Here is a 22236-nt window from a genome sequence, read left to right on the forward strand (position 1 = left end):
CATTATAGAGTGATAATATGCAGCTTTAATGATACGTTCAGACGTATATTTGACGCATCAATACTTGGTGTTCTTGCTGTTTGTTATGGAAGAAAATGTGCCCCTGGTCTCCCCTTATATCACTGTCATTGCTCTTTGTGCTGAAGAAAAGTTCAGCTAGGTGAAAAGGCCTGCATTTACACTGATTTACAAAACACAATTTATAGTAACTGCTTCTTGACTTCTGGGATTTGTAGTTTGAGGTGCAAATCTGAGATGCATTCCCAGCGGGAGGAGGTCAAAGGGAGTTTCAGGCTCCTGGTTCAGCACAGGGTCACTCACTGTTTGTCCACTGACATCATACTCTCTCTCGCTGTGTCTGTCTCTCACTGTAGACACTCTGTAGGTCACAATAGGAGAGAGAGAAAAACTCATTCAAATACTTAGCCACATAATAGTGCTAAGTAAAAACGGTTGGACCATGCCTGCATAATTTGCTTAGTCCAGAGATACCAGTGTATCAATTTTAGCTGAGTTAGTTTTAATGAAACATTGTTATCCAATCTTTGATCCAATTCATTTTCAAAGCCTGAAAATCATTTTACCACTATTTTTTTTAATGATATATTAAGTAAGCATTCATCCCTGTGGGAGTCTTTGGGTGGTTCTTTAGACTTACTCCTACAGGGAATTCATAACTGCACCAATGAAATGGGGAGATTGCTCAATTTCTATTGCCGATTTATTAAGCCCTTTATTGTTTAATACAGTATATCTCAAAAGTGAGTACACCCTTTAGATTTTTGCAAATATTCTGTTATATCCTTTCAGGGGATAACATTATCCTACTGAAACTTTGATATAACTTAAAGTAGTCAGTGTGCTGCTTGAATAACAGTATAGATTTATTGTCCTTTGAAAATTACTCAGTACACAGCTGTTAATGTCTAAACAGCTGGCAACAAAAGTGAGTACACCCCATAGTGAACATGTCTAAATTGTGCCCAAAGTGTCAATATTTTGTGTGACCACCATTGTTATCTAGCACTGCTTTAACCCTCCTGGGCATGGAATTCACCAGAGCTGCACAGGTTGCTTCTGGAATCTTCTTCCACTCCTCCACGACGACATCACGGAGCGCACGGATGTTGGACACCTTGCACTCCTCCACCTTCCTCTTGAGGATGCCCCACATGTGCTCAATTGGGTTTAGGTCTGGAGACATACTTGGCCAGTCCATCACCTTAACCTTCAGCTTCTTCAGCAAGGCCGTTGTCATCTTGGAGGTGTGTTTAGGGTCATTATCATGTTGGAAAACTGCCCTACGGCCCAGTTTCCGAAGAGAGGGGATCATGCTCTGCTGCAGGATGTCACAGTATATATTGGAATTCATGTGTCCCTCAATGAAATGCAGCTCCCCAGTGCCGGCAGCACTCATGCAGCCCCAGACCATGATGCTGCCACCACCATGCTTGACTGTAGGCAAAACACATTTGTCTTGGTACTCCTCACTAGGGTGCCGCCACACACGCCGGACACCATCTGACCCAAACAGGTTTATTTTGGTCTCATCAGACCACAGGACATGGTTCCAGTAACTCATGTTCTTGGATTCATTGTCTTCAGCAAACTGTTTGCGGGCTTTCTTATGCATCGGTTTCAGAAGGGGCTTCTGTCTGGGGCGACGGCCATACAAACCGATTTGATGCAGTGTGCGGTGTATGGTCTGGGCACTGACAGGCTGACATCCCACTTCTGCAACCTCTGCAGCAATGCTGGAAGCACTCGCACGTCTATTTTTGGAAACCAACCTCTGGATATGACGCTGAGCACGTGGACTCAACTTCTTTTGTCGACCCTGGCGAGGCCTGTTCCGAGTGGAACCTGTCCTGGAAAACCGCTGTATGATCTTAGCCACTGTGCTGCAACTCATTTTCATGGTGTTGGCAATCTTCTTATAGCCAAGGCCATCTTTGTGAAGCGCAATAATCCTTTTTTTCAGCCGCTCAGAGAGTTCCTTGCCATGAGGTGCCATGTTGTCCAGCATTCAGAGAGAATTGTGCCCAAAACACCAAATTTAACAGCCCTGCTTATCATTTACACCTGAATCCTTGTAACACTAACGAGTCACATGACACCAGGGAAACAACATCATTGGGCACAATTAGGACATGTTCACTATGGGGTGTACTCACTTTTGTTGCCAGCTGTTTAGACATTAACAGCTGTGTACTGAGTAATTTTCAAAGGACAATAAATCTATACTGTTATTCAAGCAGCACACTGACTACTTTAAGTTATATCAAAGTTTCAGTAGGATAATGTTATCCCCTGAAAGGATATAACAGAATATTTGCAAAAATCTAAAGGGTGTACTCACTTTTGAGATATACTGTAGATCAGCAACTTTGATGACCTACACCTCTCAAACTCATGCCATCTTATTGAAGGAAGGGAGAAGGCTCATTAGCTTTGAGAAGATAAAACAGACTGAGATACTGTCGCTATAATTCTGCTACATTTGTGGGTCAGACCATGTGAAGGCTCCTGGGTCTCCTCCTCTTCTGTCTGCCTGCTGTATTGTTGAAGTAAATGTAAAGGCTGTTTACTGCCTTGTTAAAGTGTTTGATCCTGGCTCTAAAATACTTGTCACTCCTGTTGACATACAGGAAGGAACACCCCCACCCCCCACCCCCATTGACACAGGAACGCAATGTCTACTGGTTTGACCCACACATAATTACTCAGTGCAAACGTGCAGCAAACTTAAAGGCACAATGACCAGGATTTGTCGGTTGACTACTCCAAGACTACTCCATTATCATAACATTTTGTAGTATTTGTGAATAATCCTACATCCAAACTACAGTTTGGATTATTAGTGGTGAAATTTAAAATGGCTTAACTTTTTATGCAAAAGGAAAAAGGTTATAGGTTATATGCAAATCCCAAAACATAACATTGTTTTGCAAAAAAACTTCTGTTGAGTATCTCACAACCCCTAAACTCAAATGTGGTGTCAAATGTTAACCAATAAATCATAAATAATTAGCATGAATACAACTAGATACTGCATAATTTAAGACTTAGTGGTGGGGGAAATGAATGACATTTGCAAATTATCTGTAATTATTTATTATTCCCGAAAGTTCCTCTGCAGCTCTCCTAAAAAGAGACCACCTCCGTACAAGACAGTATATCTCAGAGTGTAGTAACAGTACAAACACATTTCTGTGTGTGTGTGTGTGTGTGTCTGTTGGCAGTGTGGCTACTGTCCAGTGATAATAGAGCTCTCCAAATGTCCCTCGCCTCATTACATCTGCGGCGACAGGGATCCTCGCATTCAAACGCTGACCCAGGCCAAAGTTCACTTGCTGTTTCCCAGTTAGCAAGTGTTGTAGGATACAGTGAGGCTCTGAGGGCGAGATACAAGATGACAGAAAACCTTCACAGTTCAAGTGACGCTTCTGTCTTTGTGTGAGCGTGAGTGGGAGAGAGAGAGAGAGAGAGAGAGACAGGGAGAGAGTACAAATCATTTTTGTATAACTACCCCTCTAAAAGGCACAAACATGGGTAAAAAATGACCCGCATCTACCCACAATGCCACCCCACGCACGGCTGAGTGCTACACCGCCACACCCCCAGAAATAAACGCGTTCAATCATTCAATACTCTAATCATTCATCAAATATCCCGCTCTCGATCACCCCAAATCCCCACCCCCATTCTCCCCACCTCAATCCAAAAACTTTCATTAAAAACCTCTAAAAGATCATTTGCTAAAATGTCCCTGAAGGCTTTAAAAAACTTGACTGTGAGGCCGTCGATGCCGGGAGCTCGCCTTCCCTGCATGGCCTGTAGGGTGGCCTGTAGCTCCCGCACCGTCAACGGCCCCTCAAGCTGTGAGTTGGTCTCCTCTGAGACCTGAGGTAATCCACCACAGAACCCTCCGAGGAGTGTTTAATCTCCCTCATACTCACTGGAGTAAAGGGAGGAATAAAAACTCACAGCTCGCCTTCTTGTCTGGCTTGGTTCAGTTATTTCATGCCCTGTGTCTGAGAGAAGTGAGTGGATTACCCTCTTATGTCCGTTCTTCTTCTCCAGGCCGAAGAAGAAACTAGAGGGAGCCCTAACCCTAACCCTAACCCTAACCAGTGCATCCTGTACTTTAACGTCTAGCAGGTTGGCTAAAGCCATTTTCTTGACTTTGAGGATTTCAATATATCCTCGATCTCTTGTGGACTCACTGACTTGTTCTAGTTCCACTATATTACCCTTCAGGTCTTTCATAGATCTGGTGATGTCTTGTGTGACATTGAGGGTGTGCTGTTGACCATGGTCCCACCACTGCCTAAGACTGCTAAAATCACCCATCCTAAATAAGGACCTGCCTAAAGTCTTTAGCAAAAGTTAAAACCAAGTTAAAATGCCAATACACACTTTTTGGCTAAACGTTTCTAGTAAAAACATTACATAAAATCAAGAAATTATCTATAAAACCAGCCGGAATGATACTGCACATTTAAAAAATATTAAAATGATGTTTAAAACAATAAATACGGTCTAACCTGGCTGAGGAAATCTAATACTAATTTCTCTGAGGTGGGACCATGTCTACTGTCTAGCATCTACGTGCATCCTCCACCACACATCCACCAGACCATGGGAATGGACCAGCTGCCTCAGAGCATTCTGGGACGCTCGACTCTGCGTGGTTGCATTTTCTGTGCAGTTAAAATCCCCTCCCAAGAATAACAAATCCTCCGAGGCACAGCCATTTAAAACATCATTAACCTTTTGTATAAACAGCTTCCTCTCTGCACTGATTGTTGGAGCGTACACATTTATAAAAACAGCTGTAAAAAGGTCAAACTTTGCTTTAACTAAAAGCAACCTCCCCTCGATGAAATGCTCGACCTCCAGTAAGATTGAAATAAAAGACTTGGAGAAGAGGAAGCCCACTCCTCCACTGAGAGAAGTGTTGTGACTTCCCCTTCCCACTTTCTCTTCCAGTCTATCTCATTAAAACAATCGCTGTGCGTTTCTTGTAAAAAAAAAAGTACATCAACATGTTTTATTTTAGCATACATCATCAATGTTCGTTAGTTTTTTTACTTTTAACACAAGTTTCTTTAATCTAAAAACCTCTTGGTCAGTGAGGCCAGACTCCTCTCTTAGACTCATATGGAGTCCAGCAGCTCCACCAAAAACGGCACATTAACGAACGGCTCCGCAACAGCGCCAGCTGTCCTCTCCTGTTACCTCTATTACATTACCTCTCTTGTTACCTGTTACCTCTCCTATTACCTATCCTTTTTCCTTTCCTATTACATTACCTCTCTTGTTACCTGTTACCTCTCCTATTACCTCTCCTATTATATTACCTCTCTTGTTACATGTTACCTCTCCTATTACCTATCCATTTTCCTCTCCTATTACATTACCTCTCTTGTTACCTGTTACCTCTCCTATTACATTACCTCTCTTGTTACCTGTTACCTCTCCTATTACATTACCTCTCTTGTTACTTGTTACCTCTCCTATTACCTCTCCTGTTACCTCTACATATCATCAGTGTATCTTTTTTTTTGCTGTAAATCAGTGATTCAGAGTTTCATGCGATAATGCAGGTGCTCAGCAGCCTGTGAAAGTTACATATGTAGTCAAATGCAAGTGTGTACAAAGATAGTTAGCCAACCTGTTGCACACTCCTTTCAAGCAACTCAAAACAAGGGAAAGCTCACTTGCTAATAGTATCTATTCTGACTCCTCGGAAGTTTTCTAAACCAACATCAGTGTGCTGCTAACTAGATATGTGATATGTTTACTGTTATTTTCATGACTGGTTGAATGTGCTTTGTACGGCTATGAAAAGTGTCATATGTGTAACCTGTGTGTATTACAAAACTTTATTGCTAACAGCTATGCCCTGCACACAGAAAAAGCCACAAGTGTAGTTCATTTATAGTTTCAGTGCATGCAATTATAGTTTGTGTGTACTGTATTGACATTTTGCACAAAGGACTTTTGCAAGAATTGTTTGTTTTTGCAAGAGATGTATAATGTTTTGCAAAAATAGCCTTTCATTTCAAAGATAGTGCCTAAGCAATCAGAAAAAACTAACAGCGTCCCCTAGAAAGGGAGGCTGGAGACTAACTTTTTAATAATGGTGTCAATATATTGGGACACCTGTAATCAGCTGCTGGACAGACAAACTCACTGAGTTACTGTTGAATAACCTTTTATTACAGCACACAAAATCAAAACAACACATTAAGGAAAACAACATCTCAGCCAGGATGTCTTACTGAGAACATTGAGCAAAAGTAAAGCGAGGATCCCTTTGGATATGAAAATGTACCCTCTCTCCACTTCTGTGGAAGGAAAGAAAAATCTGACATTTTTTATTCCTATTGAAATAATAATTTGCATTCAAGCAGTGTTATGTAAAACCTTGATTTGTGCCAAAATATCAAATCTTCTATCCGCTCATAGTAACTACAGCATTATAATTTATATTTATATATATATATTTAAAATAAATATATATATATATATATATATATAATATATATAATAAATATATAATGGTGTATATGATTCATTATAATGGTAAATATAAACAATATTTGCTGTAAAAAGAGAACGTGAGCAGCAGAATGGCGAGTATGAAAGGACGGTTGCAGTACTAATTGAATAAGTAATATGGAAATGTACATTATACTTTGGGAGACAAAGCTATAACCCCTTTTTCACCAGCTATTATTTGTTTGAATGCTTTTATTTGAGAATGTATGGTAAAATCGACATGACTGCATGGTCCTGTACACACCTCCTAACTAGGAGAAGGAGCAAACATGAGATGAAACCCAGCCAGGAGGAGTGTGCAGAGAAAGCTGGAACTCTCCTTTATTTTGGATAACATCTATGAGCAGTTAGGTGAAATCTTTAGGAGCTGTATTTAAATACGTCATACTGAAACCTTATACAGGGTCTATGCTAGAACATAATAGAGCATTTTATATTTCACATCTTAACCAGGCAAATGTGGAGAGAAGGTACCAACAGAAATCACTAAGCTCCTCACACTCTACTCAACTGTGTTCACCAAGTAAGCAACAAATGCAAATTCAAACTCTTATTAATTACATATTTACTTTAGTTGTTGATGGAGGTGCATATCACAGTGTCAACCTCCAATTCTGTTTGTCGCAGACAAACTGCTGTTATGTTTTCTTTACAAAATATGCAGTATATACATTGGCATTTACAAGCAACTTTTAAAAAAGGCAAAAAATTAATCTAAAAAGAAAAAAACTTCAGTCAATTTCAGTGCAAAAATGCCTGCTGAAAGTGGAGCGCAGACCCAAAACATAAACAGAATAGAAACAGTCTCATTATAAAATGTTTGTCATCAGGAGTCATGTGCGGGTTTGAGATGAGCATCAACCTGCCTGCAAGGCTGTAAAGAAACCAATTCATTATTGCTGTGCTTTGTGAATATATGTGGGATATGAGATTCTAAAGCTTTATTTCACCCTGAGGAACAAAAAGAAAGAATTTAGAAGGTACGTTTTTGAACTGTTAAATATATATATGTATATATAATCACCAATAACATAACTATTTCCCATGTGGGCCTTGTTTTCTTGTAAGCATGAATCAAGTAGTTTGAGTGTGTAGTAAGACAAAACTGCAGTTAACATCCTTAACCCTACAACTGATTTACAGAGGAGGAAGAGGGCACTGATGTCACCTGACCAGCCTCACCACCACCACTGCTGCTCTCAATGCAAACAGCTGTGATACTGGGAGGAAAATAAGCTATCTGTAAGTCTTGTACAAGGTCATCAGATTTCACAATGATGTGTGCGACGTGCCAGCTAGTCTGTGGATGTTGAAATGTGCTGGGGAGTTTAGAGCTATCTCCACCTGGTATTAGCATCTGCTCATGGACCTGTGCATTTACACCTGCTGCTAAGAGATGTTCTCATCTAGATTCTTCCACACTGTGATCGCTTCTCAATATGTAAATTAGGTAGGTGGAATTGGCAGACATGTCCACAACCAGAACAAATTAAAGCAATGTGGAAGACTCTTGAGGAATCGTTTTAACATACAAGGTTAGGATCACATGACAGATGGAGACATCTGTAGGCTGGGTGCATTTCTAAGGTGCAAATTATACTTACAATGCCTGCATACCCACGAGTGTCCGCGTCACATACATTTTGTCATCTATACATGTGGGAGCAGCCCAACATGTATACTTGCGTAGATTGTACGTGTCCACGTATGCAGATATCGAATGTAGTATGAAGAGAACATCGCGTGCACTCACTGTCTGTGTCAGTGGCAGGTCCGGGCTGCGGTCAAACAAAAAATGATGTCCTAAGTCTTTTCCTAACCACACACAAATGTGATATGGTCAAGGAAAGATGTCAAGTAGAATTTAAAAGGACTTAGGAAAAGACCAGCATAGTGCTAAGAGAATCCCCATGATGGTATTGAGGTGCTGCTGCCAGTAGAGAAGCTAGGCATCTCTTTTCTAATCCTTCCAAAACTGTCCAGATGTTTACACATGGCTGAGATCAGACCACAATACACCTCCAGAGGTTGTCTGGCTGATCCAATTACATTCCTATTGCTTTGCATTTACACCAAACATATCCAGAGACCGATTGCATGTTAATACCAGATGTCAGTTTCTTATGGTGACACCTCATGCAAACCCTCCATCAGGATTGCTTCATGTTGTGGTCACTACAACACTCAGCCAAAATCCTCCCCAGACGAGAACCAGATGTGTCCACCTGCACAATCTAATAGTACAACAACCTGCAATGACCGGCCTGTGTCTGCATAGATTTGCACAAGATGGACCAAATATTTAGAAAAAGACACATTTCTAATTTCCACCCTCATTTTTCTCATGTGAATATTCCAAATACAATCTGGGTGTCCAAGACTCCCCCTCCCCACATTACCGCTGTCTGCCATGTGTCGTGTTCACACACACTGTACTGCAATGTCTCAGGGAGTTGGATTACATGTTAAATGTGGCGGAAATGAAGACAAACGGCAAGGAAAGCCAAAGACTTCAACAAAACTTCCCTTTTTTCATGAACATCAGCCTTTCAAGACGTCATCATCCATTAATCCATTCCTTCATCCACCCATGGGCTCAGCAGCATCACTTTGTTTCTGCACACACGCAACAGTAACAACAGTTGAAGTATTGGGACAATGAGCTGAACTTGAGTCTACTTTTTGGGTTTGGTTGATCCAGTTGTTGTCAGAAGGTGGGTTTGAAACGGAAACATTTGAAATGTCAAAATCACATTCAATATCCTATACTATAAAATAAATGTATGTGAATGCTCTAAGGACAATAAGTTAAATCAGATAACCCAAGGAAAAGAGTTTATAGCACCCATGTGTCTCATGGCTGACTGGTAACCATGTCATCAGTGTGCTCCACTTTATCTTCTGACACAGCAGCCTTATATGAAATGGTGCAATGAACTGGACTTATTTACTTTGCCTCCGCTACCGAATCATTTGATGTCACTGAAATGTATTGATTACAGTCTGAAATAACAGTATTTATTATAACATGCAGCTTCATTAGGACCCCAGATCCGACGCCAGCATGCACTTAAGAAACTGGGTTACAGTAATGTGTTTTCTTTAATTTCATTTAAATATAGTTTAAATATTTAAGTAGGATTTCCATACTAGGGTGGAGGAGAAGAGAACCCTGATATCATCAGCCAGACAGAACGACATTTATTTTACTGTATGTCTGCACAGAGTTAACAGTATAAGCTAACTTTTCAGAGTAACCTGGTTTCTTATGTGTGTGTGTGTGTGTGTGTGTGTGTGTGTGTGTGTGTGTGTGTAAATGTACAATCTATGTTTTTTTCTTCATCTTTTAACATGAGACCCTTGTTAAACAGATGTACAATGGTTAAAGCGGCGATGTTGGCTGGATTGGTCAATATTGAGCTATAGCCTCCTATTCATACCTTCAATAATTCTACAAGTTGTTCATCTGGCACGAGAAATAGTTTTTTGTTTTAACTGAATAACTTGATCAGTAGATTACCAATACACAGACAATTATTTAGTTATTCTTCAGATTGAAATGCAAGAAAATATATTCTATCTTCATCCAAGAAGAACAAAAGTGCTCTAATCTGATTCTGAGTGTGCTACCGTGTTGAATGTAGATCATGGGTTTCTGAAATGTTTTATCTCCTTCACTTGTGGAGAAAAGTGTCAACCTTTTGACCTCATTGTCCCAGTACTTGTGGGCGTCACTTCCTCTGCTGTCCCAGTCTACCTCTGCAGCTACAATCATTAAACTCTCATTAAGGTACAAAACATAGTTTGTCTTATCATAGCCATTAAAAATACTTTACAAACATTTTACTGTTCAGAGTCCAGTAAACTGTTTAGTATGCGTGTGCGTGTGTGTGTGTTATTTACATGGAGTATTCAGACAGTTATAACAGTAAGGAGAGGATATGACGTTGTGTGTGTGGGTGTGTTGTATTTGCTGGAAGTCTGTTCACTGCATGCCTTGTACAGTGTGTGTATTGCTGTGCCTTTATAAAGTGTGTGTATATAAGCAGCATCTATCCCTTTTGTGTGTGCGTAAGTTCCTTGTGTGGTTCTTCTGTCACTGTCATGTTGTGTGTTATTACTTCATTACATGTGCGAAAATCTCCTTCATCTGTGAGTGTCTTGGCAGTTCATTGTGTGCATGTGACTGCATGCACGTTTCATTCTTAACAGCTCTTTGTGATGCACACGTCACTCTGTGTGTGTGTGTGTGTGTGTGTGTGTGTGTGTGTGTGTGTGTGTGTGTGTGTGTGTGTGTGTGTGTGTGTGTGTGTGTGTGTGTGTGTGTTTAAGAGGACATGCCGTTGACCAGGCTCCTCAGCTGTTTCACAACAGTCTCTATCAGTTTCTGTTTGTCTCTGTCGTTCTTCCTGAACTGAGAGAAGATGTTGTTCTTCTTACTGGTGTCCTTCATCCTGGACAGAGAGAAAAACAGAGACGAGTCAGACAAATGTTTGGGCTGGTGTGAAGGTCGGCAATCAAACTCTAGTGTGGACTAAACACCTGTAGCAGGCTGTGGTGCCGTGTAGTGTGTAAGCAGAACACACCACATGATATGGGATTTTAGAAGGAATTCAAAAGCTAAACTACTATTACAGGCTCTGGAATTCTATCCCTCCACACATCCAACAGTCCAAAACTATTACAACAGTCCCACCTCAAAACTCACTTATTCAAATTAGCCTACTCTCTGTAGTCTCCATCATCCTGTGTCCCCCCCCCTCTTCTCTTTCTTGCTTTCTTCCTGTGTCTCCACCATATCTCTGATAGTGTTTGTTTGCTCTCCCTTCCAATGTCCTGCTTTATCTCTTGTATTTTGTACGGTGTCCTTGGGTGTCTTGAAACGCGCCTCCAAATAAAATGTATTATTATTAACACCATCTGCTCATCGTGGACTTTTAAGAAAGCATGAGGAATCATTTATATACAAGATCATTTTGTAATCATGGTAGCAATGTGTGCCACCGTGTGAGTGCGGGGGTTTCCTCCTGATATGTATATTTTGCACTATTTTGCCAAGCTGAAGAGAAGACAAACTCTATACTGTAGAGGAGGTGGAAACCATGTTTAGATGATCAGAACATGCATGGAGAAGACCAAAGAAGGAAAGTGAGGAAGCTGCACCTACCCCCTGTAGACTCTGAGCAGCAGCAGAAAAACAGCAGAAAAGAAAATTTGAGGAACAGAGAAGCACAAAGAAAACACAAGGAGAAAGAAAGCAGACAAAGCCGCCAAGTTCATATTGAAGTCTGTCATAAATGATATGCAAGCATTACTGTAATTAAGGCCTATTAATATGGAAGACAATGGTACAATGCTCATTAAAAACATTTTAGCATCATCTTCAACGCAACACATGCTGAACATTTTAAATGTGTGGCTTTGTGCAGGATAGAGTCAGGTTTGCAGTGTTTTAATTCTATCTTCTAGTATCGGCTCAGCTCGCTTGGAAACGCGACTGAGGTGGTATCAAAAAAAAGTACCAGGAACTATTTACAACTTCTGCTAATGAAAAAGCAAAAAAGAGTTTAAATAAACTGTTTAAATAAACAGAGTGGAAAAAAGTTTTAAAAGTTCAAATTCAGTTCAAATTTGTACAACAAATGGGAACTTGACTACTGTTAAGTCAAACATCCTAGCACTAATAACATTCATGGTATGGAAGTGCAGTTGATCTTTGGAGCACGTCGCAGAGGACGCTGGCATGGTTTGTTCGCCGCTTCTCCGTTTGTGATTTTATTTAATTTTAATTTTTTTGCAAGCTTAGTCGCATTTATTCTTGTTCCTTTTGCCTTGTAAATTTGTCAGTTTATCAGCCGTGACACAGTTGAAGATTACATACTTGCTACTTGCTAATTGTCTCTATATATAGATCACCTAGGGGATTTCAACATTCATATCAGATTTTTCAAATCTCCTCACAACTCTGTGCCCCACTTTTTCCAGGCTGGTGGTACTTGGTGATTTAAATATCAATGTGGATACCCCTAAATTCTCGCTGGCCGTTGACTTCCTCAAATGTTCCATGACCAAGGACTAAGAATATTGACCATGCCCATACCTAACTCTCCATCAACTGAGCCTCAGAGAAAACCAGAAAGCAAACTCCTCTGCATTGAGAGCTGCCAGGACATCCAACTCTCTGCTCGCTGGTCTACCAACCACAACTATTCAGAGATTACAATATGTCCAAAACAGTGCGGCTTCTGGTGTTCAAGGCAATAAATTATACCGGTTCATCCTACAGGAGCTCCTCTCCCCTAAATCCTCACCCCGGACTCAGGTCTGGCAGCTCAAACCTCCTGGCTGGTGCCACGGACAAAGCTGACTCGCATGGAAGATCGTGTCTTTTCGTCGCTGGGGCCACGCTTGTGGAATCAGCTCCCAGGGACAATTAGGGCCTGGGACTCACTTGCTGTTTTTAAATCGAATCTTATAACTCACCTGTTCCTGACTTCCTTCCCATAGGGTCCTATTTCATTTGTGGTTTTTATTTTAAACGCATGTTCCTAAATATTTGGTCTCTTATGTGTTTTGCACTCAAATTTAAATTGTACTTATCCTATTTTATCTCTTATTAGGGCCCGAGCACCGACGAAGTCGGAGTGGAGACCCTCCTGAATTTCTAAGGATTATTATTATTATAATTTATATGTCTTTTAGGGCAAAACAAAGACTCAAAACCTTCCAAACAGGAATTCGGCCATTTTGAATTTACTGTGCAATTTTAGGGCGATTTCTGCCATTTGCAGGCTACGACTTTAACTTTAAAGTGGGCTACATAAATTAAATTCATTACTATTATTATTAATCAGGAGGAAAAAGATTAGGTTCAAAAGACATTTTAGCCTATTTGTTTCTTGGTGGCTCTTCATCTCTATCAGCACCCACACATTCTAAACCTCACCCCTGCATAAAGGTGGCCCTTAAAAAGTGATGTTGAAATGTTGTATTCACATCCCCAGCAGTGTGTAGACTCACTTCTCCAGTAGAGCCAGGGCAGTGGCTGGGTTAACTCGCAGGTATTTGGAGGTTGGTTGGCCATAGTCTGCCAGGTAAGTTGACCAGTCCCACACCATAAACAGATCCAGGAGCTATAAAACACACACAGGTACAACACTCAGATATACAACAGAAGCTCCCTTCAGATCAGAAGAAGATCAAGGCTGGTGGCGGCTGACAGTTTGATAGGGGAAGGTAATAAAGAGTCATTTTCACATACAGTACATATCCTACAGTATGTTTGATGAAGCATAATGACTAAATCTTGAGTCTGTTTAGTCCTCTGTAGTCTACTCAGTGGTTAGATTGAAGAGGTTTAAACTGTCAGTCCGTAGCTCAGCTGATATCCCCTGATCCAGTTCTAATAGTGCTAACCCGAGACTAACCTTCTATTGCGAAGTTTGAAGAAGAGCGTTGCTAAAGCAACACGTTGCCTGTTAATTCCACTTTATCAGAGGCATTATTGTGCACTTGACAATGAAAAATGATGCTTAGCTTCCAGTTTCTTTTACCAGTGTCTGGGATTTGCTGAGAGGACAGAAGTCACCCTCACCATCTCCCATAAGGTAACAGTAATCCTGAAACAACGCAGTAGATGCCCTGTGTCTGTAGTTATTAGATAAACCTGAGAACAAGTGTCTTTTGTGTCAGGAAAAGAGTCAGATAATGTGATGATGGTAAACATCCTGGGCCAGTCACTCTGAGACGTAGAGAAAAGACAGAAGAGTAAGAGAAGTGAGCGAGGGGGGGTTGTGCTGCTTAAAATGATGAGTGTTAAGTCTAAACAGGACATTTAAAATGACCCCCCCCCACGACCCCTTGTTAACCTGATGGAGATGACCCCCCCCACACACACACAGTGTATGCTAATGTCATAGGGTGAAACAGCTGGGTGTGTGGGTCATGTTGAAAGAGCAGTGAAAGAACAGCTTAGTGATAATAGCATTATTCAGCTGACAGACTCCGACACACAGAGAGGCTTAGCAACAATGCCATTATTCTCACCTGGAGCTAAGTGATCAGCCACGAGCAGCCATCTTACTATGACACTCACTGAACTCACACACAACAGTATAACACTGATGTGGTTAGAACACTGCAGTGGTTTCATGTTGGTCCTATCAGTTATGATGAGGTCATTTTGTGCACACAGTTTTCTGGTGCGCTCACAAGAACCTGACGCATCCTGGATACGTCCTGACTGCTACCAATTTTGATATTTATCAATATAATTTATTTTTTACATAAATCATCATCATCAAACAAACATATTTGATAAGCATCCCTTACATTTAGCTATTCAAGAATTGTGACTAAGATATGTAGAGAACGGTACATTTCACAGTGTAAAAATAAACTTGTCAGTGCTCTCTGGTGGACAAACAACGTAATGGAGACAGATTGTAAATGACCTTGGCATTCCTTTACTTACATTTCTTGTTATTTACTGGCTGACATATGCGCCTGTAGCGATATGCGTGTGATACATTGCTGATAATATAGACCTGCTTGTAGGTCATCATCTGATCCTCTGACTGCTCGTGTTTCATGTCTTGTCTGGAAGTCATTTTAGCAAAGTCATCATAACGGGACGAAACGATGGCCAAACCAACCAAAACAAAAGTCAAACTGGAGTTATGCTTTAACAGCTAAAGTCATGTTAAAGTTAAACTGCAGCCAGATCAATGTGATCCTTGGAGACATACTCATGTTTGGATATTTAAAACAATCTGATGAAGATACATCAGTACAATATTTTTAGAAATGTTGTTGTTGTCAAAGTTGTGAGGATCTTTTCATGCTATGCCTGCAGAGGCTAATTATCCTCACAGAACCGTTTGCACTTTAGAACCATCCAACCTCACCCAGGGGAATCTCATTCATACAACTCCACTCTGTCACACACATCTGACAGATGACCCCAAATGCAGGGAAGACAACAATCAGTGTAATCTAGTAGGATTCTGCTGGGCGAGCTGAGTCATGTTATCATAACAGTGAAATAGTAAACACTTTGGGGAAATATTCAGCTTTTGGCATCAGAGAGATAGAGAGATAGGCCGAGTGTGTGTGTGTGTATGTGTGTGTGTATGTGTGTGTGTGTGTGTGTATGTATGTGTGTGTGTGTGTGTGTGTGTGTGTGTGTGTGTGTGTGTGTGTGTGTGTGTGTGGCAGTCAACTGTCACTGTGGAAAGGTCGACTTGTACAAGTCCTGGAAAAGATCTGTTGAATGTCAAAATTCCAAAGGCTCTCTGCTCAATAGATATGTGCAATGAGCTTTGATTGCAGACACTCAGGGGGCTAACCATTAGAGATGGGGAGAAGGCCTTTCTTGCATAGCGTGCTGCCATCGCAACATAAATCTGGAGAAATGGGTGGATAGCACAAACTGCATATTTGTGAATATAATGATCGTGTTACATCATTTTGTTTGGTATTTCACAGGGTGTGATTTGCTAATGGTCCAGAACTCAAACCACCAAACCATAATAAGGTTTGTGGGTAGAATCTTACAGGTGTCCCGACCACTCAGAAAGGTTGCTCTTATCTATGACGCATTTGGAAATGAGAAAATATTGTTAAATATATATATACAAAAGTTCTGCAGTTTCTGCAGATGGACGGATAAGCATGACAGGAAGTCTGAAGCCGTTTTGAAGCTCTATTGAAATATATTTTGTATTTATATGAAAGCATTTCCCTCATCAACTGCTCCAGTGTTACTCTTCACAGGCCGGTGTCCAACATGCATGACCCGAGTTTCTTGCTTGAGGTTTATGAGCAGCTCTTTAGCTGGAGCAGCACAGATCTCTGAAGCTCACACTTCCTTTGTGAATGTATAGATTTGCCTGTATTTATTGCCAATTGACATTGAAATTATTATTTGATTAAATATTTGGTTTGTTATTGACTTTGTCTTATATATATATATATATATATATATATATATATATATATATATATATATATATATATATATATATATATATATACACACACACTACCAGAAAAAAATTATTGTTCCTGTATAAGTCACCTCTCCTCTGAAGTCTATAAAACAGGAAAAGAAAGGCTATAGGTTTCCTTCTGCCAATATACACTTTAATAAGACGGCGTGCAGCATATATCAAACAGCCACAAAGAATCTGTCACCATCATGGATTTGAAATTAGCCACACACGTTTTTAGTATGCTGTAAAACACAAACAATGCTGAAAAATATATATTTCAACAATATTGGAAATGTGTCTTCTGAAGATTGCTTCACTTCCAAAACAATTTCAGTAAAGATTTGAACTGCAACCCAGAAGTGACAAAGCTGCATGCAGCTGATGTGCAGAGTTAGGCTGAGGTGAATGTTTATGTTTCACGGAGGAGAATGAAGTGTGTGATTTCCTAAAAGGATGGTGTGAGATAAATCATCGTCTCTATGAAATGAGTTAATGGTTTGTTGTGAAACGCCTTGGTTTCACCTTTACTTTGAAACAATAAGTCAGGGCGTTCTGAAATTCTAGAAATCCCTCTCTGCTTTCCTTCCCTTTATGCACTTGTGAAGCTTCCATTTGGATGCCTTCCGTTAGATGCTATTGTCTCATTGATGTGCATTGTTTGGTATAAAAGGAGATATAATGGAAGATGAGGCTATTCTTTCTGTCCCTGTGGGCTTGTCAGCAGAGACTGCTGGTCCAGAGGTGAGACAAGGTAAACTCTAGATCATGTTTACACCTTAACAAGCATGTATGATGTACGATGACTCCTTGCTGAGGGACCGAGGGCATTGCGTGAAGCTCGACACGTGAGACAGTAACATTTGTCCACCTGGTAAAATGCTGTAATTCTTCTCATCTTGAGTGCAACATTCATGTTTTGTCATTTTTTACATGAAAAAATAGGAGTTTTTGTTAATGTGGTTATATAAATGTAATATATGACGCTGGTAGATTGCTGTTAGACCGCCTGGTTCGTACTTTATGTGCAGTAAGCAGGAGACCAAACTGTTTTTTGGCCACAGTGAAAATTTAGTTTTTAAAAGGCTAAACGCCATCAAATAATATGTGCAGAAATACCAAACTCGGTTTCAGGTAATCTAAGGCATCACATCAAAAACACATCTAAGGGATCAGTAAAATTGCTTGTTTATATTTTGAGCTTATGTAAAACATATATCGTTATCAGATTTGATTTAAATCCCAAATATTTATTTACGTATGGGCCTCAAAAACATTTCCAACTCACAGATGCATCTTTGCCTCAACTTGTGTTACCTAAAGTAAAATCACATGTTTGCATCCACTCATGTCGTTCCATTAACTTTGCATGCAGCCACAACAGCACGCTCAGCCTGATGCCACTGTGGGAATGTCAACACTTGCACGTTCGCCAACGGCCACTATGGGACGTCTCGTGTGTTTTCTTTCACAATATAGCGCACCTTTCCGCGCCATTATGTTACTGCTGATAGACACAAGGATGTGTGTTTGTGATAAACACATTTATCCGTACACTAGCATTGTACAAATGTATGCAAAACAAGTCACCTATCTGAAGATAATGTACCTGCAAGATTCTTGCTGTTCGAAGTCGTATCCTCATGATTGTTTGCACTTTTTGTAAGTCGCTTTGGACAAAAGCGTCAGCTAAATGAACTGTAATAATGTAATGTATCAATCTTAACATAAACTAAACCAGTACTGTTTATATCATAAATGCATTAACTGTGCTCCTATAAATTGCATTACAGCAGTAAAATGTAGTACAAGTAAAAATGAGAAAGCTGCATAAAAAATAATGGAAGTGCATCTTATCTTCATAGAGCTGCCTCTACAATGAATGTATAGATTGTAGGACTATATTCCTCATGCACAAGTTATTAAAGTGGCCACTTAAACAAAAAGCAAGTTCCAAGTTATAGGAAATATGAGCATATTTCAATGGGACTTTTCACATGTGTTATACGGATTGTGCATTTAATTACTGAGGTGTAGAATATTCTTGAAGATTGGTTTTAAGTCAGTGCATTGACAACTAGTAGCACTCAAATCTTTCTATGCTGACCAACTTTTTCCCAGCCTTTTTGCATCCTCGTGTGTTATTAACATCACATCAGTTGCCCTACATGTTTGACTTTCAATCACTCTAAAAGGTTAGAGGATAACGATCTTAAAAGCAGTTATAGCTACGGAATCAGAAGCCATAAGATAAAGGGAACGGTAAAGGGTGACCTCTGTGTAACCTCAGCCTGTGGATGCCTCCTAAACCCTTCACCTAAGGCTAGGATTAACATGTCAACCAAGCAGCCAGTATAAAAAGGAACATGGACACATCTTGTCTAATGAGCTGCATTGCAGGAAACTCATTGAGTTTATAAGCAGTTGTTGATGTTCAGGAGATTTTCTCTGAGAGAACTGCTCCATTAAAGCCCAACTGTATTCATTTCTTGTTGAACTTATAGTAAACTTTAAGTTCAGATGATGTGCTGTAACAAATTTGATCTTTTCAGGCTTAAAAAACATATAGAGGATTTGACAATGCCTGCAGAGGATGACGAAACGTTGCACAATTAAAATTGTGCAACGTTTTAATAGTGTCTGAATCTGAATCTCTGAAGCCATAGTTTGATGTTTTCATTCAGCACCAGTTAAAGTGTTTTCTATAGGCCATACAACCTGTTTGTCTTCAAGAAAATACATAGACAAATAAATTGCTAACTATTGAGAATCACTCTAGAATCCCACCAACATACCTTCATATGGAGGATTTTGAAAGACGAGATCTAGAGCAGTTATAGTAAGAGCTTTTAATAAAATGAAACAACTAACGTTTCGAAATAAAGCATGTCTTCACTAGTAAGAAGAGGCAAAAGTTGCTGCACCTTAATAAACCGTGCGCTCCACATCTCATCTTTCCAGATCCTGTTTAAATTGTCTGTTGAGGCTTGTTGTTTGAGCTTTAGGTAGGCTGATGAACTCCTTCACCTTTATGCCCCAACTCTCTTTTTACATGTCTAACTAATACATTACCTAATAAACAGGGTGGTAAAATGCACATCCAAATATTGTTAAAGTTTTACTGTGTAAGGTTATGTATCTACTTTGGATCAGAGGTCCTATGCTACAGTACAGTACAGTACTACATTTTCAACAAACTTCCTCAGTTTACTGCTGTGACCTGGACTGTATTCAGAACCAAGCCTCCACCTCAGGCTCAGATTAACAGGTCAGCACAGACACAAGTTAATGAGAGCCAGCAACACTTTACATACCACTGCTGTTTACAACAGAAACAGAGACAGGGGGTTTGTGCTTGTATGTTTGGCAATAGGAATTTTCTTGAGCAGGTGAACTATGGGACAGGTGAAAGTTGAAAAGGTTACACAAAGATGGCCAGTAAAGCACAATATTGTTGGATGAGATATATAAAAGGTAAGATGTGTTTGATTTTTGTGTTTGTTTGTGTGATTTGTTTTTAACTAAATCTAAATCATTTGTGCAGTTCTGGCATCTTTATTTCTAGGTATAAGCACTCGGCTCTAAAAAAATGTGAACAGAATTGTTTGTATCATCTAAACATGGAATACTTAGAATACTCAGTTGACCAAACAACAGAATTCAAACCTGCTATCACTCTCAACTATATAGTGATAGGATGTGAACATTTCTGATTTTTTTTGGCAACTCTCAGTGGTGATGTCAAAAGACTCAAACCAAATCCTGGAGTTTTTAAACTAAAACAGGGTGAGCAGTGTTCTCCGTTTTAGGGATTCAAAAACGTTGGAATGGTGTAGACCAGGGGTGGGGAACCTCCGGCCTCTGGGCAGTATACGGCACACGAAACCATTTGATCCGACCCTCGAGGTAATTCATAAAACATACGCAAAAAAATCCACTCGAAAAAACAAAAACAAATCTAGACCGCAATAGAATAAAAAGGGCGACTGACTGTCTTTCCTGGCCATGGTCAGGGTCCTTGAACACAACACGAGTGAAACGGTACATTTCCCCGTTGTGGGACTAATAAAGGATTTCTGATAAAACAGAAAGATACATGGATAAAACAGTAGCTTTTTTGCACAGCATAAAGAAAGGTGAAATGAATGGGCTGCATCTTAATTTTCTTTGCAGAGGTTATGAGTTCAATAATTAGTATGGCCCTCGAAGGATGTTGTAAAAAATAAAATGGAAAAAGGTTCCCCACCCCTGGTGTAGACACTAGGCGTACGTAAGTTACATATTTTAAAATGAAAATGTATTAATGTGGATGGAGCCTGAGAATGTTGGATTGAAAGCAACACACACTAACAATTCACACCAGGATTGTCTTAGTATTCTATAAACAAAGAAAATCAACACATACATTAAATAACTAACATGACGCAGTAAATGAAGTCGTCCCAAACTTGTGCTGGCTAAGTCTTTGTACACAAGTACATCATAAGTTAATTTCTTCAATACTGCTCAGTGGGACACTTTACCTGCCGTAGGTCGATGAAGGCCAGCTGGAGTGTGTCTCCTTGAAAGCCAGGAACTGGCTCTGAACTGGCAAACACTGAGGAAAAACAAAAACAATCAAATACATTTACAGAGTACAGTACACATATTTACTAGTCAAAAACGTATAGTAGGCTCCGGGTCTTTCTAGTGCTGCGACCACATATAAACACAGACATGGTCAAATATTTTCACCCACCCCTAAAGCCTTGATAGAATGAATTGCAAAAAACAATAGGTCTCTTTTTTCATTTGAAAACTTAAAGAAGCAGTATACTCAGGCGCTCTGAATTATAATAGTTTTCTTTGATGCAAGACTCATTTGTATATTTTGCATGTACATTGTGTGTCTCAATTGTGATTGTATATGAACAATGGGTTTCTTCTGTACACTGTTCTCTTATGAAAAATATCTCAATGTGACTGCTTTAAATATGTACTACTGCCAGTGTTGGGCAGTAGTACGCCTGGAATAATATCCATTACATATCCCTTATTTAAAGTTATTTGAAGACTATGCAACCCTGTAGATATAACATTAAATTATACCATCAATAAAATGAATTTTAAATGATTTATACTTACATTCACACTGAATGACATCTAAGTTAAATTGCTGAATGGCCCCCATACTGATCTGTTTGAGTTCTGTGTCCAGCAGCATCTGCATCAGTGATGTGGACAGATGCTTGCAGGCTGACATACAAGCTGTCTGGGCCACTTTACCCTGCAGAGAGAGGCACAGGGGAAAGAAGGGAGGAAGGTGACAGCAGATGAGAGGATGCAAAAGAGGAGGGAAAGATGGAAAGGCGTAGAAAAGATTAGGATGGGATGAGAAGGACAGATATTGAGGACATTTATTTGGATAGAGACCACTTGATCTTCAGGAAATTCATTGTCTGTGGCAAACACAGGCAACGTGAACAGCTGATTGCCGCAAAGACGAGTCTGTTTTGAACCACAACGGTAGTCGCTGCTGCAATCATTCTGAGGAACCTTTCGGTCTCAGCAAGAGCAGCACAAGAATGAATACTCTCTCGTGTCTCTGCACCATGTATCCTAATGTATACGTCAGTGTAGACAGAAAGGTGCATGAAGGTTTTAAAGCAGTCATTCATGTCGATATCCTGCATAATGTCGA

At 40.0% G+C, this 22236-nt stretch overlaps 1 protein-coding gene across 14 annotated transcripts in view; it reads right to left on the reverse strand.

The window, feature by feature from the left end:
- Nucleotides 1–6203: 6203 nt before the first annotated feature.
- Nucleotides 6204–22236, reverse strand: part of exoc6 (exocyst complex component 6) — a 54447-nt gene continuing 38414 nt past the window's right edge. For 7 of the 14 annotated variants that reach the window (XM_029455642.1, XM_029455641.1, XM_029455640.1 and 4 more), the window contains 4 exons: nt 21681–21822; nt 21080–21153; nt 13588–13700; nt 6204–11021 (listed from right to left, as the gene is read on the reverse strand). In XM_029455642.1, the coding sequence (XP_029311502.1) occupies nt 10895–11021; nt 13588–13700; nt 21080–21153; nt 21681–21822 (456 nt within the window). In that variant the 3' untranslated portion in view covers nt 6204–10894. Of the gene's footprint in view, nt 11022–11734; nt 11747–13587; nt 13701–21079; nt 21154–21680; nt 21823–22236 lie in introns of all 14 variants that reach the window. The other 7 variants (XM_029455638.1, XM_029455635.1, XM_029455637.1 and 4 more) reach the window with 2 other exon arrangements.

This window comes from Cottoperca gobio, chromosome 19, assembly GCF_900634415.1.
Source record: "Cottoperca gobio chromosome 19, fCotGob3.1, whole genome shotgun sequence".
In the NCBI taxonomy this organism is placed as follows: domain Eukaryota; kingdom Metazoa; phylum Chordata; class Actinopteri; order Perciformes; family Bovichtidae; genus Cottoperca; species Cottoperca gobio.